Source organism: Thalia democratica, chromosome 2, assembly GCF_965202585.1.
Source record: "Thalia democratica chromosome 2, ktThaDemo2.hap1.1, whole genome shotgun sequence".
Lineage (NCBI taxonomy): Eukaryota > Metazoa > Chordata > Thaliacea > Salpida > Salpidae > Thalia > Thalia democratica.
Genome location: NC_139166.1, coordinates 24,732,345 through 24,758,264, shown reverse-complemented (window position 1 = coordinate 24,758,264; position 25,920 = coordinate 24,732,345). Strand labels below are relative to the sequence as shown.

At 27.6% G+C, this 25,920-nt stretch overlaps 1 protein-coding gene across 1 annotated transcript; it reads left to right on the top strand.

The window, feature by feature from the left end:
* Positions 1 to 3,355: 3,355 nt before the first annotated feature.
* LOC145828890 (uncharacterized) lies at positions 3,356 to 25,713 on the top strand. Its single transcript, XM_082936635.1, has 14 exons — positions 3,356 to 3,653; positions 3,878 to 3,975; positions 4,737 to 4,826; positions 6,531 to 6,618; positions 7,079 to 7,161; positions 12,356 to 12,645; positions 13,376 to 13,482; positions 14,491 to 14,638; positions 19,254 to 19,351; positions 19,831 to 19,892; positions 21,923 to 22,034; positions 22,899 to 23,020; positions 23,573 to 23,735; positions 23,972 to 25,713. Exons 1-14 carry the CDS (start codon positions 3,410 to 3,412, stop codon positions 24,475 to 24,477), a joined length of 2,211 nt encoding a protein of 736 aa, XP_082792761.1. The 5' UTR covers positions 3,356 to 3,409; the 3' UTR covers positions 24,478 to 25,713.
* Positions 25,714 to 25,920: the final 207 nt, after the last annotated feature.

Here is a 25,920-nt window from a genome sequence, read left to right as displayed (position 1 = left end):
GATTTTAGTCTTGTAAGTGTTCTCCAAATGATGTAACATTAAGAGTTTTCTTATTTGTTAAATCAATAATTTTTGTTGAGTTTTTTATAGTAAAAGTTTAAATACTAATGACACAGTTAAAATCACACATGATGTAAAACACTAGCTTTTGCGCAATATTGTTTATCCCTCAAAGGGTAGATGCTAGATTGACTGATTTTTTTTTACCATAAAAAATGTTTAAAAAATATTGTTGTGACACAATAGTTACTTAATAGACCCAACCTAAATTAAAATAATGAAAGTTTTTATAAGAAGTCCTAAATTAATTTTCAACACTGCATATGTTGTATTTTTCAAAAGTAATGTTCTTGTTTAGATCTGCATTCTAACTGGTCTCTTAAAATAAATGTATGGTGATGATAAGCTTTCTGTTTTAGAATCAATAGTTTTATTAAGTTTACAACACCCGATTGTAAATTACTGCTTTTAAACCCATGCAGTCTTTAAAGTAATGACCAGTTTGTTCAAAAAGTTGGCAGTTTCAATAAAAACAGTAACATACATCTATTTGGGCCTAGCACTGCAATCCTGAATCTCTGTTGTGTACTAATAACTCATAAAAATTTAATCTTTCTAAGGTTCCTCTCCCTACCACTCGTTCAACATTTTGTATTTAACTTCATTTCAATGTAGCAAATTTAAAATGAATTTTTGCACAAATAGAAATTAATAATGTATAAAGTATAAATATAGTTAAATTTATCTGGGAATGAAAAAAACAAATTTAAAAAAATTACAATTTTCAATATTTTGGTTATTAGCAAAGTTCAAATGTTTTTGCCATCATACTATAAGCACTAGACTTCATAGTACAAACATCAGCAACAACTCATGTAACACTTTGCAATCTGTTTTTGTCCTCATTAGCACTCATCTGGCAGTTGTTGTTACAATTAAGAAATATTTACAGGGTTGCCACTTTACCTAGAAACCTGGAAAAACCTGGAATTATAACAATTTTCACATGTTAGTTGTAAAATTTTGATTTGAAAAAAAAACCTACATATAAATAAAACATTTTTCTCATCATCAAAAATATTTTAAAAGTAGCTTTACAGTATGTTTTCAATGTTTTTATACTATTTAACACAGTTATTTACCTTAAACTTAACATGAAACTAAAAATAGACCCAAAAATGTGTATATTTAAAAATCTGATTTTTTTTTGAAAAAACGAGTGGTAACCCTGTATTTAAGTCTGATCAAGACAGTACTTAAGTACCTAAGTACTAGGGTGCATCTGTTGCCCCGACCTTAAAGGCTTAGTCTAACATTTTGTGCGTGGCAAATAACTAAAAAAAAACAAAACAAAAAAAAAAAGCTTCCTAGCTTTTACCACCGTGACACTATTTACATTTTTCTGAAAACTACCCCTATGTAAATTATATGGGACCTTAAAATTTCAACGTTTGAGTTTCATTAAAACATATTCTACGCGTTTACATAAAATTTGAAGAAAGTTTTTTGAAGGAATTTCTTGGTTTCTTCTGAAAAAAACTAAAAAATAATGAAAAATAATTAAAAAAGTACAGAAAATCTAGAAATACCTCAATGAAACTTTCTTCAAATGGTCTAAAAGCGCTTAGAAAGAATGATTGCTAAATGTAAAAAGAATTCTGTCAAAAACTCGAAGGTCAAAGTTTTAAGGTCCCATACAATTTACATAGAGGTTGTTTTCATAAGAATATAAATAGCGTGGTGGTGGTAAAAGCTAGGAAACTATTTTTTTTGTGCTGTCTATTTATGTGATTTCCCATAAAAAAAATGGACTAAGCGAAATTCTAAAAATTTAATTTTCGAGGGGCAACAGATGCAACCTAATCAGTACTAATGAATCTGTTTATTGATACAGTCAAAAAATTGCCATAATTAAATTGTACACATCTCAATAACTAGGACATTGTCAGTTTTAATGTGAGTTTGTTGTTCAAAATTATTTTATCACTTAACTGTTAGCAATATTTTGGGTATTTTCAGATAACCTGAGATGTTTGTACAAACTTTTGATGATGCTTTTTGTATGGTTCCTTCTTCCCTGCGTCAATTTTTTGAGTATACCCAGCAGTATTCTTAGTCTCCTGATGTGCCCACAAAAGAATTCTTTAGTACAAATGTACTTAAGCCCACTTTGTCAAACCTAAACTGCGCTTTATTGTGACTATGTCTGCCTGATGTGTCCTAATAAGGATATAACCAGCTTTCATTGTACTGTTGTTGATGGTTGTTCTGTGAAGTGTAGAGCATATTGCTTCTGAATATAATTTGTTGTACTTCAAAGTTGTATTAATTCTTAGTGTTGATTCTTTTTGCAGGGTTCCCACTTCCCTGGATAAAATAAAAACAATCATACAAAACAGGATTTTTTCTGGATTTTACTTGTTTTGCCTTTACTACTTAATTAGCCATTTACTTTTTGGGCATTTTACTGATTAACACCTCTAAATAGTAATATTACTCACTTTGCAAAACCCTTCATTAAGTTTTCTTGTTAAAATATTGTTAAAACTGTTTTAAATGTTTTTAGATATGTAATAATAGCTACTTTGGTGTCAAATATTCCTTTTATGTATAATATTATTTTTCAAATAGCAGATCTGTTTTAAGTTTATTAAACAATTAAAATATTGTTTTAAACTTTAAAAGTCATCACCAATATTAATAGTTTTTAATCCTGTTAACAGTTTTAGGTAGAAGTTTCTTAAAAGTGCTTTCAGTTTGAAAATAGTCACTTTTAACAATAAAACATTCACAGCACATATTAGGGTTGGCAAAAAACTTGGAACCCTAAAAAAACCTGGAATTTGAGAAACTTTGAAATTTTAGAATAGAAATTATAAATTTTGAACAAAAATCACTAAAAAAGCTAGAGTTTTAAACTATTTATACATTTAAAGCAACATTATTTTCATTAATCTTAAATAAAAAGAATTAAAGTTGTTTTAAAACAGATTTTGCTTTAATGAAGCTAAACATTTTAAGAGGATATTGTAAATTTTTTATATTAGAGTTATTTTACAGTTTTAAATTATGCTTTAAATCTGCTTTGTATACAATTTTTAAGCCTTGTTTATAACACATGATGTAAGTTAGGATTTTATTATTTTATACTAAATAAGTAAGGCATGCTTAAAAAAATTTAAGTTTTTATATTATTAGTATTTTTTATTAAAATGTTATCCACAGTAAAAATACTAAACTATTCAAAAAATACTCTGTAAACCGCCAGCACAGAAAATTCAACTATATACAGTATTTACCGAAAAACACGTTTTGTAGTTTAATATAAGTTCAATCTGTTATAGACATAATTCTGTTAAACTGACTACTATCTAGATCGGTGGAGTAAAGAATCAATTTTTTTCACAAAATGTGTCTTAAAAAAGAAAAGTCCAGAGATGCTGCACGATCTAGAAGAAGTAAAGAGAACCAGGAGTTTTATGAGCTTGCTAAGCTGATCCCAATACCTGAGCAAACTTCAACACAACTGGACAAAGCATCTGTCATTAGACTTATCATGACTGATTTACATTTGCACAATTCTTTTCTAGGTAAATTTGTGTTCAGTGGAGCTCACAAAGATTTCTACTTATCCACAATTCAAGGAGATTATGGTTAGTTCTATGTATTTAAACAAGCTCCTATCAACCATTGATAGCGGTGAGCAATTTACACTATCATTTCAACTTTAAAAGATGCTTTTGAAACCACTTTTAGAAATAAATTTATTATTTTTTGTAGTGAATTGTATTATTTGATACAATGAATAAAACTAAAGTTTAAATATTTAGAACTTTAAAATTGTACAAATAGTTTTAATGTGTCAAACATATATCAGGAAAAATAGATGTGAGTAGAACAAAGATGCACACAGACGTTAAAACAAATTTAAAATTCAGAAAACCAGATGATCTGTGTGGTAACTTGATGGTTGAGGTTGATTTTTTGTATTAGAAAACTTCACCTTAATTTGTTTGTTTAATAAATTAAGTTTTAGTTATAAGCTTAGATCTTAAGATTTTAGTTAAACTTGTCATTAATTAAAATATTTAGTTTCAATTTAAAATGTGTTTAAATTATAAAAAAAGTTTTGCAGTTTGAAGCTTTTATGTTTTATTATTATCAAGTTTTTTTTCGAGTTAATAAATAATTTAATTATTAAAATGTAAAACAAATAAATCTAATCTACTAAGTGGTAAATCTTTCTACCCCTTACAGTACTTCTAGTAGTTCTGTAACTTAAAATTTATATGTTATAAACATCCAGTTTATGGTTAAAAATTGCACCTAAAAAATTGGATTTAAGTTTCAATAATAAACAGAAAGTCTTGTTTAATCATAAAAAACAGACTTAAAAATTTAGATCTTTGAGAAAAAAAAAAGTTTATGGCTGGAAATGTTAAGTAATTTTTATTATTTTTAATAGTTTAGTTTTTTTTTTTTCACAAAGTTCTGTATTTAGATAATATAAATGCAGTAGAAGTTATATATATTTTTTTGAATTACAATATTTATTTTTTACGCATAGCTACTAATTATGGTTAAGCTATTTTTATATAAGCCTGAAAATAAATTTAGTATATAAAAACAATTTAAGTTATTACTTTTAAAAGTTTTCAAATGTGTTATATAGTTCTGAAAATTTAGTTTATATTTGTAAAAAATGGATATGTTTTAAATTGCTGTATACTTCACAGAGTATTGAAGGGTTTCTGTTTATTGTAGACAAAAGCGGAATGTTGATTTATGTATCTGATGACGTTGGTCAACTTCTTGGAATACCAGCTGTTAGTTAAATCACTAGTACTTGTAAAAGTGTACCCAGTTGCAAAATCATTTTACAGTTGGCAATTTTCAGCTTAGTTATTCAATGTAGTTTATCAGTTTTTATTTACTGTGAAGCAGAAATAAAAATGATGGTATATTAACATTTTACAAACAAAAGTAAAGTTGGTAAATCTTTTTCAAAATTCATATACTTTAGAATATTTGGACTAAGTCAATGTAAATATTATTTGTTTGTTAACTGCATTGTATTCTGTTTGTTTTTGAGTGGCTTTTACCTAGTCTCATGGCCACAGTATGTAGTAAAGTTTATACAAATGATATTTTGTCAGCATATTTAGTATGTTTTTGTGACCATTAAAAACACTTAATGTAGGACATGTACTAAGTAAATAATATATATAGTTAAAATATGATTTACATTATAATAAAATTAAGCACTGAAGTTAATTTAAGAAATAATTATTGTGTTTTAGTTTGTTACTGTTATCATATTTAAAATAATTATAGTGTGACTTTTAAACTTGAAAGTTATGTTTTTGACAAACATTCATTTGCTTAAAGTTTGAACTAAGACTACTTAAGTACCTTTAAGTGTGACTTTATTTTATTATGTGATCAAGTCACTAGAACTAGAAGGGTAAAACTCAAAAAATATTTAATTATATTTTATTTATTCTTATTGTTTTACAACATAAGGTATAATTGAAATCAAATAGTTAGAGGTTTTAAGTATAAATTAGTCTGTGATTAGTTAGATATGCAGAAAAGTTTTCATTAATAGAATTTTTAATAAACTTTAATTTTTTTATAGTACTTCTTGTGCAATTATTGCTGATTGAATACACCTTATTAAAACAAAAAAACAAGTTTTTTGGTTAATTAATTAATTAAGATATTTTAAAACCGATTTTAAGTTTTTATAAACATAAATAGTATTATATTATAAATATTAAAATTTATGTAATATATAAAGCTTATTTTTAAAGAAAAAAAAAACCTTGAACAAATATTTACTGACATTTAATTTGTATTATTAGTGATATATTGAATATTTAACATAGTCAAAACTATTGTCAATATTAATATTTTTTGAACTTAATCAAAAGTTTATTCATTTTTTTACAATTTACAAGTGTAGTATACCCTTTACCAAATAAAATATGTTGTTTTATTAGAACTTTAAACTTATTTCAGATGCATAAGTTGCATAATTGATATAATAAATGGTTCATTAATTTTGAACGAGGTTATAAAATTTAATTGGTAATGTTTAAAAATTATGTAAAAAATTGGCTCTTTTAACTATAATCTTTTAAAAAAGTGATGTAAAATAAAAAACAATTAAGTTAAGTGATGAATATATTCTATAAAACAGTATATATTCTAAATCTCCCAAATTTTCAAAGCTTTGAAGTTTTAAAATTACACTTTAAATTATATCCTAAAAAAAGTCAAAATACATAATATTTTTGTTTGTGCAATATTTTTAATACCACTTGAGTTTTTTACTATCAAAACTTGTTAAAAATAATCTAAAAATTAATATATAATTGATTTTTATTCAACATCCTCATTATTGACATATTTTGTTTATATGTTATGATATATTTTGTAAAATTTAGTAGTTGTCATGTATAAAAAGTACTGCTGGTACTTTTCAAAATTTATAATCAAACTAAACCGAAAATATACATTTTAAACAGCATGATTTAATGGGCTACCAAGTCAGAAGTTTTATTCATGAAGATGACATCGGCCAATTCAACATGAACTTTATGGAAAAGACAAAAAGTATGTTTTTCAGTATTAAATATTCACAAAAATAAAGAGTTTAAAGTAAAATGCTATTGGGCGGCTATTGAATTTTTAATTAGCTTTTTGAGTTGTGTTTTGGTGACATGGGAAGAAAGTAAGCTGAGATGTAGGTTAAAGTTAATTCCTTAATATAATTTCTCCAATTGTTTTGTGACGCTAAATTTAAATACAAAGTTTACTTTAGTTCAATTTTGATCCAGCTTTCGGTGCATAAAGTTTAATTGCGGTTTGTTTTTTGAAAACACTTCACTTTCAGGATTGTACACACGAAATTTAAAGTTTTATAAGAAAATACCTGTTTTGTGCTTACAAAGGTCAAAGCTTATACACAACGTTTTCAAATAAATTCCTTTCTAGTTTCTTTTTGTTTGAGAAAATGTTTTCAATGTTTACGAGTTTTTTGTTTAAATGATTTCATTTAAATGTAAACAAACAGGTGATTCCTCCATTCACTGCACACTTCGCATGAAGTGCCCACTCAACAAAAGAGGCGGTGTCGCTAAGTGCCAGGGTTATCAGGTTTTTTTTTTTGTAATTTTTTAGTTATATACTTTAAAAGTATATTATCGTAACTTCTTTGATACTATTACAAAAGATTATTATTTAAGTCAAAGTATACTTTTTATTAATTTAAATTTTTGTAGTAATTAAGTAATGAAGGCTTGTAGCTGTTTACGCCTATTTCAAATGTGTTTTTATATTAAAACTAGACGCATAAAAGCTCTATTTATTCTTTTACCGTATCTGTTTAATTTTAGTAGTTTGTTGTTGGCTAGTATTATTTTGCTAAATGTTATGCATTTTTTTACTGTTTAAAGATTTTAATTATTTAAAGAAAATATTTAAACGTAAGATTTTAAAGTTATCGAACTATATTTTGAAAAATATTCAAGTATTTAAGTACATAGACTTTAAAAACATTGTAAACATGTTACCATCCTATAACATATAAAAAAGAATTATGTAGCGTTTACCTTTTCATAGACTATGTTTCACACCTCAAAAAAAATCAAGACTGTAGAATAATATTTAAGTTCTAGTTAAATTAATTATCAGTTAACAAATATTATTTAGGTTTATAAATCTATGAGTTGTATTTTTTTTTTATTCGAAAGTTTTTACAAATATTTGTTATTAGTTTTTAAAACACTACAGTAAGTTTATGAAATAGTATGTGATATTTACTATTGCATTATAAAATTTTTGAATGCAGTAGTAAAATTTCGTTCTCGGTTATTTTTGCTTGATGTTTTGATATAAATTGATATAAATGGAAAATTTCGTATAACTTGTAGGTGCACAATAGTTTCTTGTTTATTTTTTTTATAATCATATCTTTCTTCGAGTATGACAATTTTGAGCTTAAAGATCATTGTTTACTACATTTCATCACGTTTCTAATTTATCGTCAAAATGTTTACTTTAATGTGAGAGCACCTTTTAAGTTGTAAAAGATAATTTTGACCTTGGCAGGCATTTAAAGTAAGATTTTTATAAGCTTCAGACTAAACTTAGTTTTTTTGACAACTAAAGTTTTTACTTTATTCATTAAGTGTTATTGCTCTAGATGTTTTGAATGTTTTTAATATATGATAGCATTTATCTGAAATACTAAGTTCTAAAGCTTTGTATGAAAGTTAACATTCCTACAATAAATTTCATATAGTGGTAAAAAAGCATTATAAAAATTAATTCTAGACAAAACATTAAAAGTGTTTTATATATGAATTTATTACTTATCTCTGCTTAGTTACACGTTTAATTAAAATTATAGTATCGATAATTGGTTAATTTCATCAAATAGCTAGGGTTGCCATAAAGTCAGGAAAAAAATGGGGTTTTTTGGAAAATTTGTATAAATATGCTCTTAATAAGAAAGTTTATCATCACTATAAACTGCATTTTGCTAATGTCATTTTCAACAAAAAATTGCTTTTGCAATCTTTTTTTTTCAAGGTCTAATTGGATTTTTAAATAAATTAAAATCTTCTATGATCTCGCGTTTGTATTTACTTTGTGGTAGCGATACAAGTGTTTTGCTTATAGAGCTGTTTATTGCATATATATCGATAGTACACAGATGGTTGAAATGGTGCAATGGAATTTATATGATTAAAAACAGCAAAAGAACTTTTATATCAACCTGTATAAAATTAAAATTGTAAACTTAACATAATTTCAAGTCTTTGTTTATGTATTTTTGAATTGGTTTTTATTGAGAAATTGATCAAAAAGGCTAGAAAATTCAGGAATTTTTTTTTCGGCTCGATCTGTGGCAAACCTGAATAGCAGAACAACAGGTACGAAACAAGTTAATTTTAAGTTAAAAATGGCTTGAATTATATGATGTAATTTTAGAAGTTTTAGAATTAGATTGAGATATGTTGATGTAAAAACTTGACAGCTATACAAACAAATAAGTGAGCCTAAACTATAAAACTTCAAAAAATAATTGAACTAATTTCAAAACTTGTATAGTTTTTAATAACGTTTTTGACATGTATACAATTGAGCATAAATAAACTTTAAACATGGAAAATATATAATGTAATATATTTTGAATATATATATATAATTTACTAGAAAAATAATATTTCAAAAATACTGGTACGCGTGTTTTATAAGACTAGACGCATTAATCTTCAGCCAGCTAAATTTAAAATAAAAAGCGTAGAAGCGAAAGTTATTTAAAAGCCCTTCAAGTGTGGCTCAGTAGAAGGTGTTTAAGTTTAAATAACAGCCTTATTTTATATATATATATATATGGAAAAGGTGCGTTGAATTTTTTTTTTCTCATTTGTTTGCTTCCTGCACTCAATTACGTGACGGCCATACAAAAGTAGCTCGAACATTTCTGCGTGCCATTACTAACAAACCGATTGCCGTTTGACAGAACCTGATGCAACCTTCCTGCCTCATTGGAACTTCTCTTTGTTGTCGCGAAACCGCATTTTTCCGTCTATTAAAAGTTTAGATAGATTTATACGTTCTTTATTCGTTTTATGAAGGTTTAAGTTGCTTTTTAAAAAGCGTGTAAAGTTTATAATGCTATTGCGTTGGCTTAAAAACAAAGTAAATTTCTTTGATTAGCCTTTAAGTATAATGCAAACAAATTTATATTGCTCTGTAAATTGTTTTTGCTGTTTGGTAGAATAAAAATACAAGTCAAATGCTAGTAAAGTTTTGCTACATTAAGAGTATGTATGAAAATGCAACTGCTTTTATTAGTTACTTTTGCTAAATTTTTTAGTGTAAGCTTATTGTTTATGCAAATTTTTGTTTTTGGTTAGAAAATAATTCAATACCATAAGTTAATAGTCAAAGCAAAACGTTTATTTTTAAATTTAATAAATCTGGTTTAACAATAAAAACTGACAGCAACAAGCTACACAAAAGCATTATGAATTTTATTAAAATTCTACAAACATTCATGTGAACGTATGTTTTATATAAACTACTTGTTTAAATCTTTTTCTATATTAGATATTCTACTTATCTTCTTGTATTAAGTTAGCTCATAAAAAATAGCTTTCGATTTATAAAGCAGTTGTTTTAGTTTTCAATATCGATTTCCAATTTTAAAAAGAAAGAAAATGTTTAAAGTAGAGTTATAAAAGTGCTAAAATAAAGCTTATTTATCATAGAGTGCTATAAATCAGGGTTTCCCATTTTCGTTTCAATAATCGCCCCTTTTATTAGATACCGCCCCTTAACTAGTTAATTATTTATTCAATTTTTGTACCCTTTCTAGTTATTACCCCCTAAAAGCTCAAATAACTCCCAAGATAAATTGATTACATAATTGTTACCAACACAAACATTTTAGGAAGTAAAATTATTAAAAAAATTAATTTAATACTAAATGTTTTCCATGTCTCTAAACATTTTTGAATTAACTATTCAGATTTGTAGAAAAATAAATTATAGAATATATATTTAATTATACATTGAAAATGTTCCTAACAAATTTTTAACTATAAAAATGTTTTAGTACTTTTAATGTGTAACTAAATTTATAAAAGACAAAATAAGTATCAAAGTATGCTAAAAGCATTAAAGTTTTTCTTAGCCTACAAAAATAAACTAAGGTTCCACAGAAAGTTCTATTTGAATAAGAAAAAAAAAACTAAATATTATTGTCATTAAACCTTTTAATAAATTTGTTAATAGAAATTTACAAAAATATATAATCACTAAGCAATAATTGTTTATTATCTGTTTGCTTCATTTTTTACTAAAAATCGATAACAACTAGATAAGTGACATTTATGTAATTAGTATTTATTTGTTAAATTTCTATTAGATGCAAACAATTGTTTATGAAGCAAATAAATAAATAAATTCATATTCCATTATTTCTGCCTGCATTTTTATACTATTTGTGTTGTTGAGGTTGTTTTATATGAAGAAGTAAACTTTTTAACCTTTTGTCGCAAAAATACATGATTGGCTGCAGATTTGGGCAGAATATTGTTAACACCAATCAACAAATTGTTTCAAAACAGTTTTATTTTCTATTATCTTTAGTTTAAAATTGATTGCGCTTAATTATAATTCATGCAATTTTAAAAAGAAGTGTGGAAATTAGTTTTATAAAAATCTAATTAAAAAGCCAAGTTATTTTTATTAACTTAGTTTTTGAATTTTTTTATTATTTCTAAACTGTTAGCTAAAATAATTGTTGCTACCGGGGCAATAAAATATCAGAAACTTTTTATTGTCCTTTACGTTATCTTACAAAACTGCATTTAGCTTTTAGTTGTTGCATAAGGTGTAATAATAAGGCATAAAATTATTTGTTGTAATCTACACACTGCAGTTAAGATTATTTTTCAACTTTATTTAAATGCATCAATGAAAGCATACAATATAGTTGGCTGCCTTAAAAACTAATTTCTTACCTTTAAAAGGGAAGTACGATGTATCTTTTAAACTTTTAGTTCTTATACATGTTTTGCTCGAATAATGAACATATTTGTATTGAACTTTATACTTTTCAATTTTACTGTTTTGAATTGTGACTTGTTTAGAAAAATTTAACTTAATTGAATTAATTTTTTTGTTAGTAAAACTAGTAGTTTTCAGATGTATTTATGTTTTAGCATTTTGATTCAGGCTAAACTTTTTATCTTTTTATTGAAAAAGGAGTAAAAAAATAGTAAAAAAAATAAAGTCTTTAAAGTTATTAGAACTGAGTTTAAGAAAAAGTATAAATAAAGTTTTAGTTATTGTGAGGGTGTTTTAAAGTCGCAAAAAAAAAAGCTTCAATAAACTTTTAAACGTCATGTATATAATTTTGCATTTTTGTATTATATAGTAACTCATTCTTACTTATTGTTTTAACAACAAATATTTATTCTTTTTATTGTCCTTCTGTAATTATTTTTGAAAAATTATGAAAACATAAAATACTTATTTTAAATTGTAGGTTTAAATATTAAAATCTTATAAAACAAATTTTAAAATCCTTACATTAAGAGTTTGAAAAAAGGTTTTGATAGCTAATTAACTAAATTAAAGAAATTAGAAGTGAAATATAAATAATACAACTGATGATAATGTAATTAATAACAAAACGTGTTTTTGTTAACAGAATAGTCTTTAAGAAAATTGCTTGCATAATTCTGCTTACAAAGTTAAAAACATATAACAGTAAATTGTTTTCAAAAACTTTTATTTCTTATTTGTCATAACAATATAATTTCTTCACAAGGTCATCCTCATATGCGGGAGGAGAGTGGTCCAGTCCTTCAAAAAGCTCCACTCCGAACTTCAGGGGCCGGTGGAGGAAGCGGACGACAACGAAACCTCCCAGCACCTCTTCTTCGCCCACGCTCGCCCCCTCCCTCCCCACGTCATGACGTCACAAGCGCCTCAGCCCGCCCCTGCTCCCTCCCACCACCTCGTCGCCCACAGCAACGGCTTCCCGTCGGAGTGCTTGGACGACAAGAGCTTCGTCGTCAGGGTGGACCACTCGTTCCGCGTCACTTACTGCGAAGAACAGTTGGTTTTTGTTCGCAGTAATTTTCTTACTTTAAAAAAAAAAGTTAATTATAAAATTAAATAGAAGTTAAGCCATATAAAGAGTATGTTGAATGAAATTAAAATGTTGTTTATGATCAATTTTGCATCGTAAATAAGTATTTTAAGAATCGCTGCACTAGATGTTTGATATTTTTTTTAAACATAAACTTAAAAACATAAGAATAAATTACTTAAATACTCACAAGCAAGCATCTTTCAAATCAACTGATTCTTATCAAAGCGTGCATCTAGATTTTCATGTAAGAAAAGTTGCAAGACAAAAACTTCAGCAAGATTAGTTGCGACCTTGACTTGTACAAACACAATAACCGGATTTTCTTGCGACAAGCCGCAATTCAGACTGACCTCACATTGCACGTACGCGTTGTTGCCCGCTCAAATTACATTACTATCATTTAAAAATCCGATATCTGCTCCGTTTCGAGTAGCGCACATGTCAAAAAGAGTTTAAAAGTTTGAGTAGGGTCACTTGAAAGCGTAGTAATTTCTGCTGCTTCAATTTCCTAAAAAAAACTATAACAAAAAAAAAGATGCTTTTTAAAAGATTTAAAAATGTCTTTATTTTTTAATAATTTTCGAAATGTAAAAGTTATAATGTTTTAAATAAAAATGTTCTGCAAAATGTTTAAATGTTTTACAGCTTTAAAGATAATTTGCTTGTAGTTTTACGTTTGACATTATTTTACAGACTGACATACTTGCTAGGGTACAATTTAGAAGAAGTAGTTGGGAAGACTCTTTATAATTTTGTTCATCCTAACGACGTTTTTCTCTTGCGGAAGTGTCATAGTGAAAGTGAGTAAGAGCGTATTTAAGTTTTTTTTCTGAATAGTAATTACACTTAGGATTTTCTCATTAATTTAGAAATAACACTAATTGTGTTATATGAGTAAGTTGTATTTATCGTTTGATTTAGTATGTTTTTTCTGTATTACTTTTAACTTTTTTATATTTAAACTATTTTTAGGTAAAGTAAGTATTATTGTCTTTAGTTATGGAAACTGAATACTAATATTAGTATAAATTTTTTTAATTCATAAGCAAAACTTAGTTTGAAAAAGTTGTTTATACAAATAATAACTTTTTAAGGTTTTAAGACCAAAAAAAGTTTTTTTCTTATTATTTTTTAATTTATAAGAATCAGAATTTATTAAAAGAAATACGTGATGAAATTTTTTATTATTTTATGGTCAATAAAATCTTTCATCGTCTTTATAAAAACTTCATCTAAACTTTTAAGAGTTTATCACCACACTTCAAAGTAAATAAAACGTCCTCCTGAAGTTTTTAACAGTTTCCTACATTTATGCTTTTATTACTACAGATGATGATTGAAAATTATTTTTTAAATAATATAATAGAACTTATATAAACTGTTACTTTTTTTGGGTTTTAATTTATTTCAAACGTCGAGTAGAGAATTAATATTAATTAAGTAAAAGCATGGTGACTAAATGCATTAATTTCACCTGATAATTTGTTATAAGTTGTGTAAATTATTGATATTACAACTCCTATGCTGGTGAAGTTTTAACTTTTGCTAGTGTTTTTTGTTAGCTATCCATCATTGGATAAACAATAAATTGGCTGTACATAATTTCAGTAAGCGTTCGTTTAAGTCAATAAAATATTACATTTATAGTGGTTTCAAACTGTAATGTGTGATTAAGCTTTAGAGATTTGATTAAAATGAAGCAACCTGTTTGTTACAATCCGTATCAGAGAATTTGGCAAGCTATAAAAACCAGCAAAATATACATGTTAAACTTTCAATTGTTTTTAACATTCATGTTCAAACGACAGCCCTGCAGAAGACCCAGTCTCAGATCCAGTCGTACAGGTGGCTGCTGAAGGAAGACAGGTGCGCCTACTTGCACTCCAGCTTCGCCATCGTCGCCGACAAGCCCAACAACGACGAGCTCAACTTCGTCTGCTTGTCTTCGCTCATACAGTTTGTTACGTTTTGTTGCGTAAATAAGTAAGAAGTAAATGAGATTTTAATTTTTATTTGAAAAATGCTTTAATTTTTGCAAAGGTCCAATGAAAAAAACTTTGGGTCTGGGCTCGGCAGCCTTTGTGAGACGTTGGCCAATTTTATAAGGCCATTTTTTATAAAGTTGCTCGATGGCCGCAGTTATTTAAATGTTTAAATCACCTTAGAAATTCTATTTTTTTAATGGTTAAGAAAACAATAATAAAGCGTAAGTAAGTAGTTAATTTTATTTATAAAGCCTTATTTTATCTTTTTAAAGCAAATATTTTCTTTTATTGTATTTTAAAAAGTATTTCTATAGCTGGAAAACACCCTTTGGGCTGTATATTTTGCTTTGGGGGCCCATGTTTTAGGTCAAATATAGAATGCAAGTCAAAATACTCAGTTTAAAACTTATTTTTGCTTTAAAAAGTTTTGTTGAAATGCTTGAATAAAATAAAACTTAATAAGTTTGATATACTAAAAAAAATTATTTTTAAATTATACTAAAAACTTTTTATAATTTAAGTTTTGGTTATGTTTATCTAAAAGGTATTATGGAAAATTTCAATATTATTTATAATCTATTATTGTAGCAGTTCCGTAATCACAGAGTAAAGTTTTAAGTTAAAACTTAATAAGTTTTGTTATTATGTACTATTATAGGAAGGTTTTTAATATTTGTATACCATTTGCAAACTTTGTAAATAGAGATCGCTCTTTTTTTAAATGTTTTATTTCACAAACGTTTTCAAAACTATATGAGTTTCATTGTCAAGTGGTAAATATTAAATGAAAGTGAAAAAAATTTTGGTTAGCAAAATAGTTTGAAAAATAAGTTTAATCATGACATATGAATAAATTCAAATAAATACAAACTTTAGAGTTTAGCAAGTAAAACTTAAGTAAAGATATGTTAATTAATAAATTGATAATAATTTTGCTGTTCTAATTAATGCTTTTTGCGTATTTAACTTAGGTCGTTCTTCCTCAATCAATATTGTTTCCAGGATGTAGAGTTCGCTTTGTTTACATCGTTTCAAAACTTTAAAGTTTTGAACTATGTCAGAGTTTTGACAGCGTGTGCAATTAAAAAGATGGTTAAGTATTGCGCTATTTTTATCTGTTCCGCAGTGGTCTATAATTTTAGGAAGACTTGTCGTGATGATCCTCCAATATAGGAGATGCTCTGATCTGCAGAGCAGGTGCATTTATAAATAGCGTTTGCTTCAAATACTTCCGAGCATTTGCGTCGAATACTTCCGAGCATTTACTTTTGTTACATAAGTAGTCAGAAATTTTTTTGTTTGTGTAGGCCGGTTTGATAGCAATGTTGTTTTTTTTGAGATATGGATGCTATTCGTTTTTGGAATCTTATTGAACAACTACCCACATAAACTGTTGTGAAATAGGAGCAGATTTAGATGACTGATTTCTTTTCATTTTTTTGTGTTAATATTTTTATTTTGTTTGAATGTTGAGTTGTCGATTTTATTAATTTCAAGGATTTTGTTGATTTTGGACTCTATAAAGTTTTAGGATACTAATTCTTAAGTAATAAGTTTTTAATTTTTGTAAGTACTTCTTTAAAAGCGTAGAAATTTGAGCTCTGTTTAGATATAAGTTTATTAAAGCAAGTTTCTAAGATTTTGGACAAATACTAGTGTATTGCATTATTAGACCTGTTTCTGTTGGTTTTCTGTAAACATTTGTGTATAATTGGTTTGATACTTGCTTTACTTTAGTGTCGAGAAACGGTAGTTTTCCGTCAACGGATCTTTCTAAAATGAATTCGAAGTTTGGGTGTACAATATTGATTTCATGATAAAAATTGGTAAAATCAGTTTTGTTTTGTGTGACTTCGAATATGTCATCCACATATCTTGTGTAGAAAAAAGGTTTTGTTTTTGAATTTGTTTGTAGTTGGTAGTTTTCCTTTGATGCTACAAACCAGTTGGCTAGGATTGGGGCTAATGGGTTACCCATTGCAACACCGTCTATTTGTTTGTAGAATTTTTCACCATAAAGGAAAACACTTAAGGAGCACAACTTTAAAATTTGTCTTAATATATTTTTAATAATTTTGATTTCATTGAAAATTAATTTGGTATTTGTGTCATAAATTGTTGTTAATTTGTCTTCGATTGCATCTTTTATTGGAACGTGAGTAAAAAGGATTTTTATGTCTAAGCTAAAAAAAGCGTTTAAATGTTTTATATTTAGCTTGGGGATTTTGTTAACAAATTCATTTGATGATGAAACGTTATATTTGTTTTTCTAACCATTTAACTAGACAATGAAACTCGTATAATTTGTTTATAATTTTGAAAACGTTTGTGAAATAAAATATAAAATAAAAATGAGTAATCTCTATATAATTAATTGCAAATAGTATACAAACTTTGTTATTATAAAATTAAATAAAATGTATTTAACATATATGTCGTTATTATTTGTTTTTAAATATTAAAAGTCAAGCTAAACAGGTATTACATCATTTACATTAGAAAATCTCTTAAAAAGTATAAACAAATAGGTTGTTTTAAAATTCATATTTAAGTTGTTAAAGTTCGTCAGAAAAGTTTTAGTACTTTTTATATTTCGTTAAAATACTAACTAGAAAATATTTTTCAACCAAATGAGTTTTTTTACAAGTCTTTTTACATCCTTAAAAAAGTATTTATTCCTTAAATGTTTCTACTTAGTTTTAATTGCAACTACTAAAACTATAAAAAGATCCTTCACGAGAAAATAATTATGATCAAAAACATTATTTTTATATCGCAACCAAACCACCAATCATAAGCTTCCAATGAAAAATCGAGCCAACTGCGTCACCACCTCACGCGCGTTCCCTGTGTATTCCGGCGCCGCAAAACGCTGTTTCGTCCTAAAACGAGAGAACGAGCTCTCTCTCGCATTTTTCCGCTCACGTTCGCCGAGAGCGCGGTGTGTCGAGACTTGTGAAAGGCGAGCAGTTTTTTTTTTTCCACCGAGTTTTGCTCACACAGCGTAGAGAGTACGTGACCTCGCGCATATTTTCGCTCGCCTGTTTTGTGCGCGCGTGTTTTGTGAATTGAAGCTCTTCACCGCCTTTTGTTTGGTTTTTCTAGCTCACTCAACTTATACAATTTCCACCTCTGTTGGAGCGCTCAAAGTGTTTTGTGTCATTAAAGCCGTTTCTTGTTTCGTTTTATGTTAAATATCCTTGTTTTTTAACAAAAACAGGTTTGTGTTTGAATAAACCTAGATGTTTTTTTTTTAAAGTCAATCGTCTTTTAATAAAGTATAAAACTGATTTGTGATTACTTTAAAAATGATTATTCATTCATAAAAAAAATACATAACTAAATATATATAATTTATCACCTATAAGCATCTAGTTAAAAATGAAAAAAAAAGTTTAAAGCAGCTTTTAAAATACTTGTTACATTAGAATTTTTTTTGATGAATAATAAGATTAGTTTTTGTGTTTGTGGTTTCAAAAGTTAAAAACTACAAAATATCCTTCAAGTATTTAAGTTTGCAATTTGAATTTATTTATGCTTTTACAATTTTAAGACTTTTTAACCAGAAAATCAACTTAGTGGTTGTAGTTAAACAATGACCTGAAAGATAGCCTAACACACTCCAGATAGCAGTTTTATAATACTATGTAATTATTACAACGCTCAAATTTTAAAGCGTGCTTGTCATTGGAAACATTTTAATGAACTTACCTGGAGTTTTGTAATCTTGTAATAATAGTAGTAATTACTTATAAAGTAGTTTCGGGAGCTTATAGATTTTTAAAATTTTACTACTTTTGTCACTTTTCTTTTGAACTTAGATAATTTTTTTTTTTTTTTTTCAAAAAAAAAAAATTGTTCAATTTTAATAAAAATTTTAATTACTAAGGTAATGAATATATTACACAATCCTTTATTTAAGACAGTTAATTTTTTACAGTGTTAAAAAAAAGTTTCTAAAAATACTAACAAAGATATTTTAATACTGTTTGAGCAGTCACAGAGACCTTACTAACTTATTTTAGTTTTTGGATTAAATAGTTAAACTAAAAGTATATTAATCTTAGAAATTGCATTTACTTAACTAAAGATTTAAGCATAAAATTTTTAACAAGTTTAACGCTAAATTTTTAAATCATTTTAAGCTTAAAATTCAATTTATACTACATTAGAAGTATATACCTAACAGTAGTATTTCATATATACCTTCTTATATGTAGTTATTACATTAAAAGAGGAGTATTGATTATTTTTTTAGTAAAAGTATTAGATTTTTTATATTCGAATAAAAAATGTAGTACAGTAAAATTAAAACGATGATTTGATTGTTCAAGATGTTTTAAGATAAAGTGCAAGCTGAATTCAGTTTAAGATAAAAAAATATTAATTTTTTTTTTCTTGTTTTAGTCTTTTTTAAGTTGCACTAAATTATTTTAACGAGGCATATTTAATTAAAAACTATAAAAAGAGTATTTGTTTAAATACTCATGTTGTTGTAACGTATAAGTTAGTACTTTAATTTATACCAAAAAGTCCTTGTGAAATTTTGAAGACATTATTACAAAAAAAAAAATTGATTTTTTTAGTACTTGTGCAACCAAAGTTCAAAAAATACAAGTGGAAGATATTGAGGAGAAAAATGAGCTTTTATCAAAATGCCCATTCAACAGCAGAACGACAACAAGTAAATTTCGTTTAATCTCATGTTTGCATAGGAGTTTTTTTTCAACTTAAATTTATCTTTGAAAGTTGTCTTCTTCAAATTCACAACCAAGTGAAAAGTTAAAAACTGTCGTAACATTAAAAAAAAAGACTTAATTTTGAGTATTTTTTCTATCTGTATAGTTTTATAGTTAGTCGCAAATAAATCCTTTTTGTTTTTAAATTCATTAAACATTTATTTAGATAGTTTATAGTTTTTATACAACAAGAGTTGAAGTTACTAAAAAAATGGCTTCATTAAAACGACTGGTTCAAAGATTATTTAAAGTTACCTCCCTACAAGATTAACACACCAGTCTAGACTAAAATTCAATTTATCTAGTTTTGCAACAGCATGCGCGGTTTTGTGAATTTGTGCATCGTGTAACTCATTGTAAAAAAAAAGAAATCTTGTGACTCAAGTGTTAGCGCTCTCAATATTTTATTTTTATTTTTTCCCAGGTTCAACTGCGAATTACCGAAGGTCTTCGATCTCATCTAACCATTCGTCTTACAGCTACCAGGTGAGAATCAAATATGAAGCTTTTTGTTATAATGAGATAACCTAATCTCATATGTGTTGAATAACTTTTCCTAATAGGTCTGTAAACATAAAGCACATAGGAGTGTTTATTTTTGAAAGTCAAATTCAAAGTAAAATGTTTGTCAAACTTAAATTCTTTTAGTAGTTGTAATTATGTTTTTTTTAATTCGTGTTCTGACACTATAGTTCACTTCAGTACAGCGGTTTGTCATTTCCTTTGTCAGTCCAAACAATCTAACTTTTAACAACAAAATAGTAGTTTCCTCGAAAGCTTATTTAAAACAAAGCTAACTAACGTCAAGTATAGATTTTTTGAATAAAATTTTAGTAGAGAGTTCAAAAAAGTAAAATTATTTAAAGAAAATTATAGTATTTTAGTTTAAAACTTAAGACAAAATCTTTCTAAATGAAAGTTTCCGTTTTTAGATATTTTTTATAATTAAATACGACCAAAATTGTAAAATGTAAATTTTTTTCCAAACAGTTTGAATAATCAGCTATTTCTTTCCCACAAAATATTTTTAATGTTGTTTTCTAAATTAACATAATATAAGTTTTTATTAACGTTGTTTTTACGTAATTTGTCTAGTATAAACCCTCTAGTTTTTAATAATCTTGTTATATACTTTGGTAAAATGTATCTATATTAGTTTAAATTAAAATACTTTATAATCTAAATTTTATGACGCTAGTAGTTTGAAGTTCAAGGGTAAAACATATTATTTTGATATAATGATAATATACTTTTTTTGACAAAAATGTTCAGCTAAGGTTTTGTATAGAAAAACAATATATACATCTTAAACTTTACACTTACTAAAAATATTTCGATTTTTTTCATAGAGTCTATTGGAATTTATTAAAAATAAAAGTTTAAGCTGACTAGTATTTATTATCCAGTATTTATTACGGCCGTATCATCAACAGTGTTGGGATGCTTCGCGCCATCAATAATAAATAATGAACTTTACCACTCGACCTTTAACAACAGTATCCGAGACAACCTACGACCGGTTTCGTCCTTATTAAGACTCATCAGGCAGGCATAGTCGCGAGATACCACTGTTGAGATCTAAACCAAGCGGGCTTAAGTGCATATGCATCTCAACTTTGTTGATGATGGCTGAAATAAGTATTGGTTAAAACTGATAAAACGAACACAGACTATAATCTCACAATATGCTGACAATACATAAGACGTTGGGCTGTGAACGATTTGGCTGCGTCAATTTTTCGGACTTTATCCAGAAACGGTCCCTTCAAAGCATAAGCACTTAATCCCGCTTGGATTATATCTCAACAGCAGTATCTCGCGACTATGCTTGCCTGATGAGTCCTAATTAGGACGAAACCGGTCGTAGGTTGTCTCGGATATTGTTGTTGAAAATTGAGTGAAAAAGTTCATTATTTATTAGTATTATTTATGTTTTTTTTTTTAATATTTAAGCTGTAGGTTAAGTCTCATTCAAGTATTTTAACTTCATACTTTTAATCAAGTTTGAAATTTTTTATTTATGTAAAAAAATCTTGTTCTTTAAATTACTTTTTATACACCTAGTAGTCAATTCTTGGAAATAGATAAAAATTTCTACACAACAAAACCTCAAGCTAAGCAAATATTTTTTATTTGCACTTTCTCTATATAACTTCAACACAACATAATTTTGTCGTGCCATTCGTATGACTAAAGGTAAAGTTAAAAACGAATTCACCTGTGTGATTGAGTTCAAAATGTGGCGTATTATGAATGTGCATTGTTGTGCAATGTGGTATATAAAATCGCATTGGGCGTCAGTAAGGCAAAGTTTAACCGGTTTAAAAATAATCTGGCATCAAAAGTAAATTTAAATGAATAAAACTCACTTTTACCTACAAAAAATGTGTTTTAGTTTATTTGCGTGCAAAGCAAAAAGTAGACGTTTTATCTGGTTGAATATGTTTGTTTGTTAAATTTCACCCGTTTCAAGTGTGTAATTTGTAAAGACTAAATTGCACTCGTTTTTAACGCAGAAACACACAAGGACGACGGCAGTTGATTTGAAAGGCAGCAGCAGAGACACAGAAACAAATTACCATCACAAGAAGAAAAATGGCCTGAAACGAAAACTATCACAGATTTCAAGTTGGAACATTAATTATTTATAGAGTAGCAACTTTTCCACTTAAACTTGTTTTGTTTGCAGTTTTTTTAGAACATTGTTGGTGTTCGAGCTATCTCGAATTCTTTAGATTAAAATGATAGTCTAATCTTATTCAGAAAAAGAACACCTGCTAAGTGTTTATATTAAAACTGTTACATGTCAATTTTAGCTGTTTAATAAACTATAAATTTTTTTTCAGTCATACTACTTAGTACCAAACTTGAATGAAAACAAACTAGCTTCTGCTTTTTGGGTTTTCTTGTGCCAAATTTTAGTATTAGAATTCGAATTTTTATATTGTGACAGTTTTGTTTTAAAGCTTTTTTCGCTGTAAATAACGTCATAAATAATTTCACATGATAAAATAGTTTTACTTTTGGAACCAATAAAACATTAGTTTTTAAAAAATCAAATCTTTTACGAACTTAATAAAAAGTTTATTTTTAAAACATATATATTTTTTAAAACTTCCTATCATTGTAGTTATGCACAATAATGATAATAATAACTAAAGGATTGTTTTTAATAATCTCAAGTCAAGTTATACATTTAGTTTTGAAGAGCAAAGCTAAAAACCACTAGTTCCATTTTGTAGGCTAGAGGTGATGTTATGATTTTCAAAATTTAGTTTGCATAGTTTTTTACAAAATAAAATATACAATAAGTTTCACATATTTCTGATTTTTCAGTCTTATGTAAAAACTAAATACTTATAAAAGTTACTTTTTATACATTTATTTTTTAAAGTTTAGGTGTATTTCGATGTTCAAAAGTTTATTTGTTCTTTTCTTGATAAAATGTAAAAAAAATACAGTTCAACTATTAAAGCTACTTGGTATATTCAGGTACCGAAAGGTTGAAGCCAGATAAGATTACAACATGCAAGTGTGGCCACAACAAACCTGCCAACAAGTACACCAACACCACTAGAAAGTACCACAACCCTGACGACTGTGTTATTGTCACTGTTAGTGGTTTCGTTATAATATTTTATGATTTGTTCTGTTTACGTATAAGAATGCAATAAATTTTGTGTTTTTTCGCAAATAGTCTTTTTGTTAACCAGGTTTTTTTTTCAAACAACATTACAGGTTACACGTTTTTATAGTGCTTTCTTTGTAGGTTATTTTTGAATTATCTTCTTATTTTTGTTATCGACAGTTGATTGAATAGTTTTTTCAATAAAATTTAAAAGCTTTGAAAGTATTTATGTCATCTCTGAATTGAATAAATGTGTAAACCTTTGAATTACTTATGTATACCTAATAAAACATTTTTTCTGTTGTTTGATTTTTATGTGGTTTTTATAAAGTTTAACTTGATCAGCATCAGTAAGACAAGAGTAGTTTATAATTGATTATTTCAGTGAAAGTAGTATTTTCTAAAGAAAACAATTAAGCCATAAAGAAAAGTTTAACACTTCAAGACAAGTATCATACAAAAAATTATTTGCTTTTTTTTTTATGCAGGTGTTTTTAAAGTTAAAAAAATTTTGTAGTGATTTTTTTCTTGTTTTCAGATGAGACCCACTCCAACGACGACTACAATTATGACGTCACAAACACCCACCTGTTCTCTCATGACGTCACCTCACCGCAGCCCCGACAACATGACGCAATCGTCAGTGATTAGTGACGTCATTACTTCGTCACAAAGCCACATGATGGTCCTTCAAAAACCAGGTCAAAATCATTATTTTATTATTTAGTATACGTAATTGTATTAATAAAGTTATTTTTAGAATTTTTCAGCGTAAATACTTTTAAACTTTGTTCCTGTTCTTTTACAATTTTGTTAAGTTCTTTTCTTTTGAAACGAGCAATTTGTTTATAGATTGTAGAACAGTTTTGTTTTTTAATTGTTAACTTTCACTTAAAACACTGTGAACTTAATCCAATTAAAATGATGTTTATTTCAGATGTTTCCGACAACAACCCGCTCAACCTGTCCCTCAGAAAACCTCCTCCCCGGCAACGGCCTGACAACCAGCGCGAACCTCCGCAAACCAAAAACTTCCAGACGCCCAGGACGCTCGTCCACCACTTCCCCCCGTGCCCCATCTCGCCCAACTTCTTCCACCAGAACCGCCACCTCACCTCCCTCATCGCCGCCCCCGCCGAAGTCCGTCGCCGCGACCCTCTCTACCTCCCTCCGGCGTCCACTTCTACACCCATCACCACCACGGCCAGCATCTTGGACGAGGCCAGGAAGCTGTACAACCAGCCGGAAAGCCCCCTGCAGGCAACTTCGAACATCTCCTCGGAGCTCCTGAACCACTCGGTGTTTTTGAAGGCGTTTCAGAAGGAGGACCCGGGTACTTCTTTGAACCCGCCCAACAAGGTCATACTGAGCGACCTGCAGATGCAGCAGCTCTTGCTCAAAAAGCAGCTGGACGTGTTCACGTCGAGCGGCTATCCGGCTTGAACGGATAACCGAGTTTTTGTTCGGGTAATAGGGTGGCAGTTTTGTTGTTCTTAAAATTCTTCCCGACTGCCTTGTAACAGCTTTCAAATTTATAATGCCTACATAGTTTTAGTCTGTTTTTATAAATTTTGCGAGTTCATAAACCTATTTTCACTATGTATGGCAAGGATGTATCTATTTTTTCAATTTCAAAACAACTTTTTTCAATAATTTCAAATCAAAATTGTCATTTTTGTTTTCTAATCAATAATATATTATCACTACATTATTTGAAAACCTAAACATTTTTACACGGCCAATTTTAGGTTTAACAAAATAATTTTAATTATCAAAATTTTAAACCAAGTTTTTACGCTGGTTAAAAGAAACCCAACTCATTAGAAAAGGACTGTAAAATTCTCAGCTCATTATTTCACTCAACTGTAGCCGTTTGCCTCAAGTCATCAAATAAAAAAAGCGACTTTTTGATTTTTACCTCCTTCGATTATGCCAAAGCGTTGAAAGCTAATGCATTGAGCTAAACCAAACTTAGTGGCTGAAATTTAAATTAAAAGGCTTTCTAGTTTCAACAGCTGATTGCAGAGCTGTGTTTAAAGAAAGTGTTTAGTTTTTTCAGGAAGAAAGGCCTTTTAAAGTTGTAATGTTGTTCTCAATTAGGTGCTTGTGTGTTTCAAGACTAAGTAAAGTAAGATGTTTGTATGCAATTATTTTCAGTCATTTATACTGCCGAGACTACCTACTTTTCGGTTGTAATTTTCTCTGTTTGGCATCTTTAGGTGCTTTTTTACGATTTTTATGCTGCTTTTATAGCTTTTAATGTAAACATAATACTAAGTCAAACTCTCAAACGTTTATATAAAACTATTTTATAACTTGGTATCAAAAAGACTTAAAAGTATAACTATTAGTTTTTTATCAAAGAAAGACTACTCGAAAATTGCCATCTTTACTTTTTAAGTGTCATTAAAAGTAACATTAAAATAGTGCCATTTGATTTAGGATGTGATATTTTTTAACTATATTTTTTTATAACTCTAGCATGTAATGTTGTTTTCTGTTTTATTACGAACTGAACTTTATTCAAATTTTACATTCTATTAATTGAAAACTTTTTTTTTCTTATCAAATTTTATCAGCTGAGCACTTAATCACAACTTTGTTAGTATCCATTTACGTTTTTTCAACAGCAGAAAAAGTATTAGCTGGTTTGTAATGAAAACTCACAATTTTGTTGTATCTTCTCACCATCATAGGAAATTCACTTACAACTTGATATGAAAGTGCCGCTGGGCTTCGAGTCCCTTCAATTTAGCTTGTTTATCTCGTTTTAGCTTAATAAAAGTATAAAAAATGTTTCGTTTTTGTTATGAAATAGTTATTAGTTAAACGTTCGTAGCCTTAGTATGATTAATTTACAAGGTTTTTATCAAGACGACAAAAGTT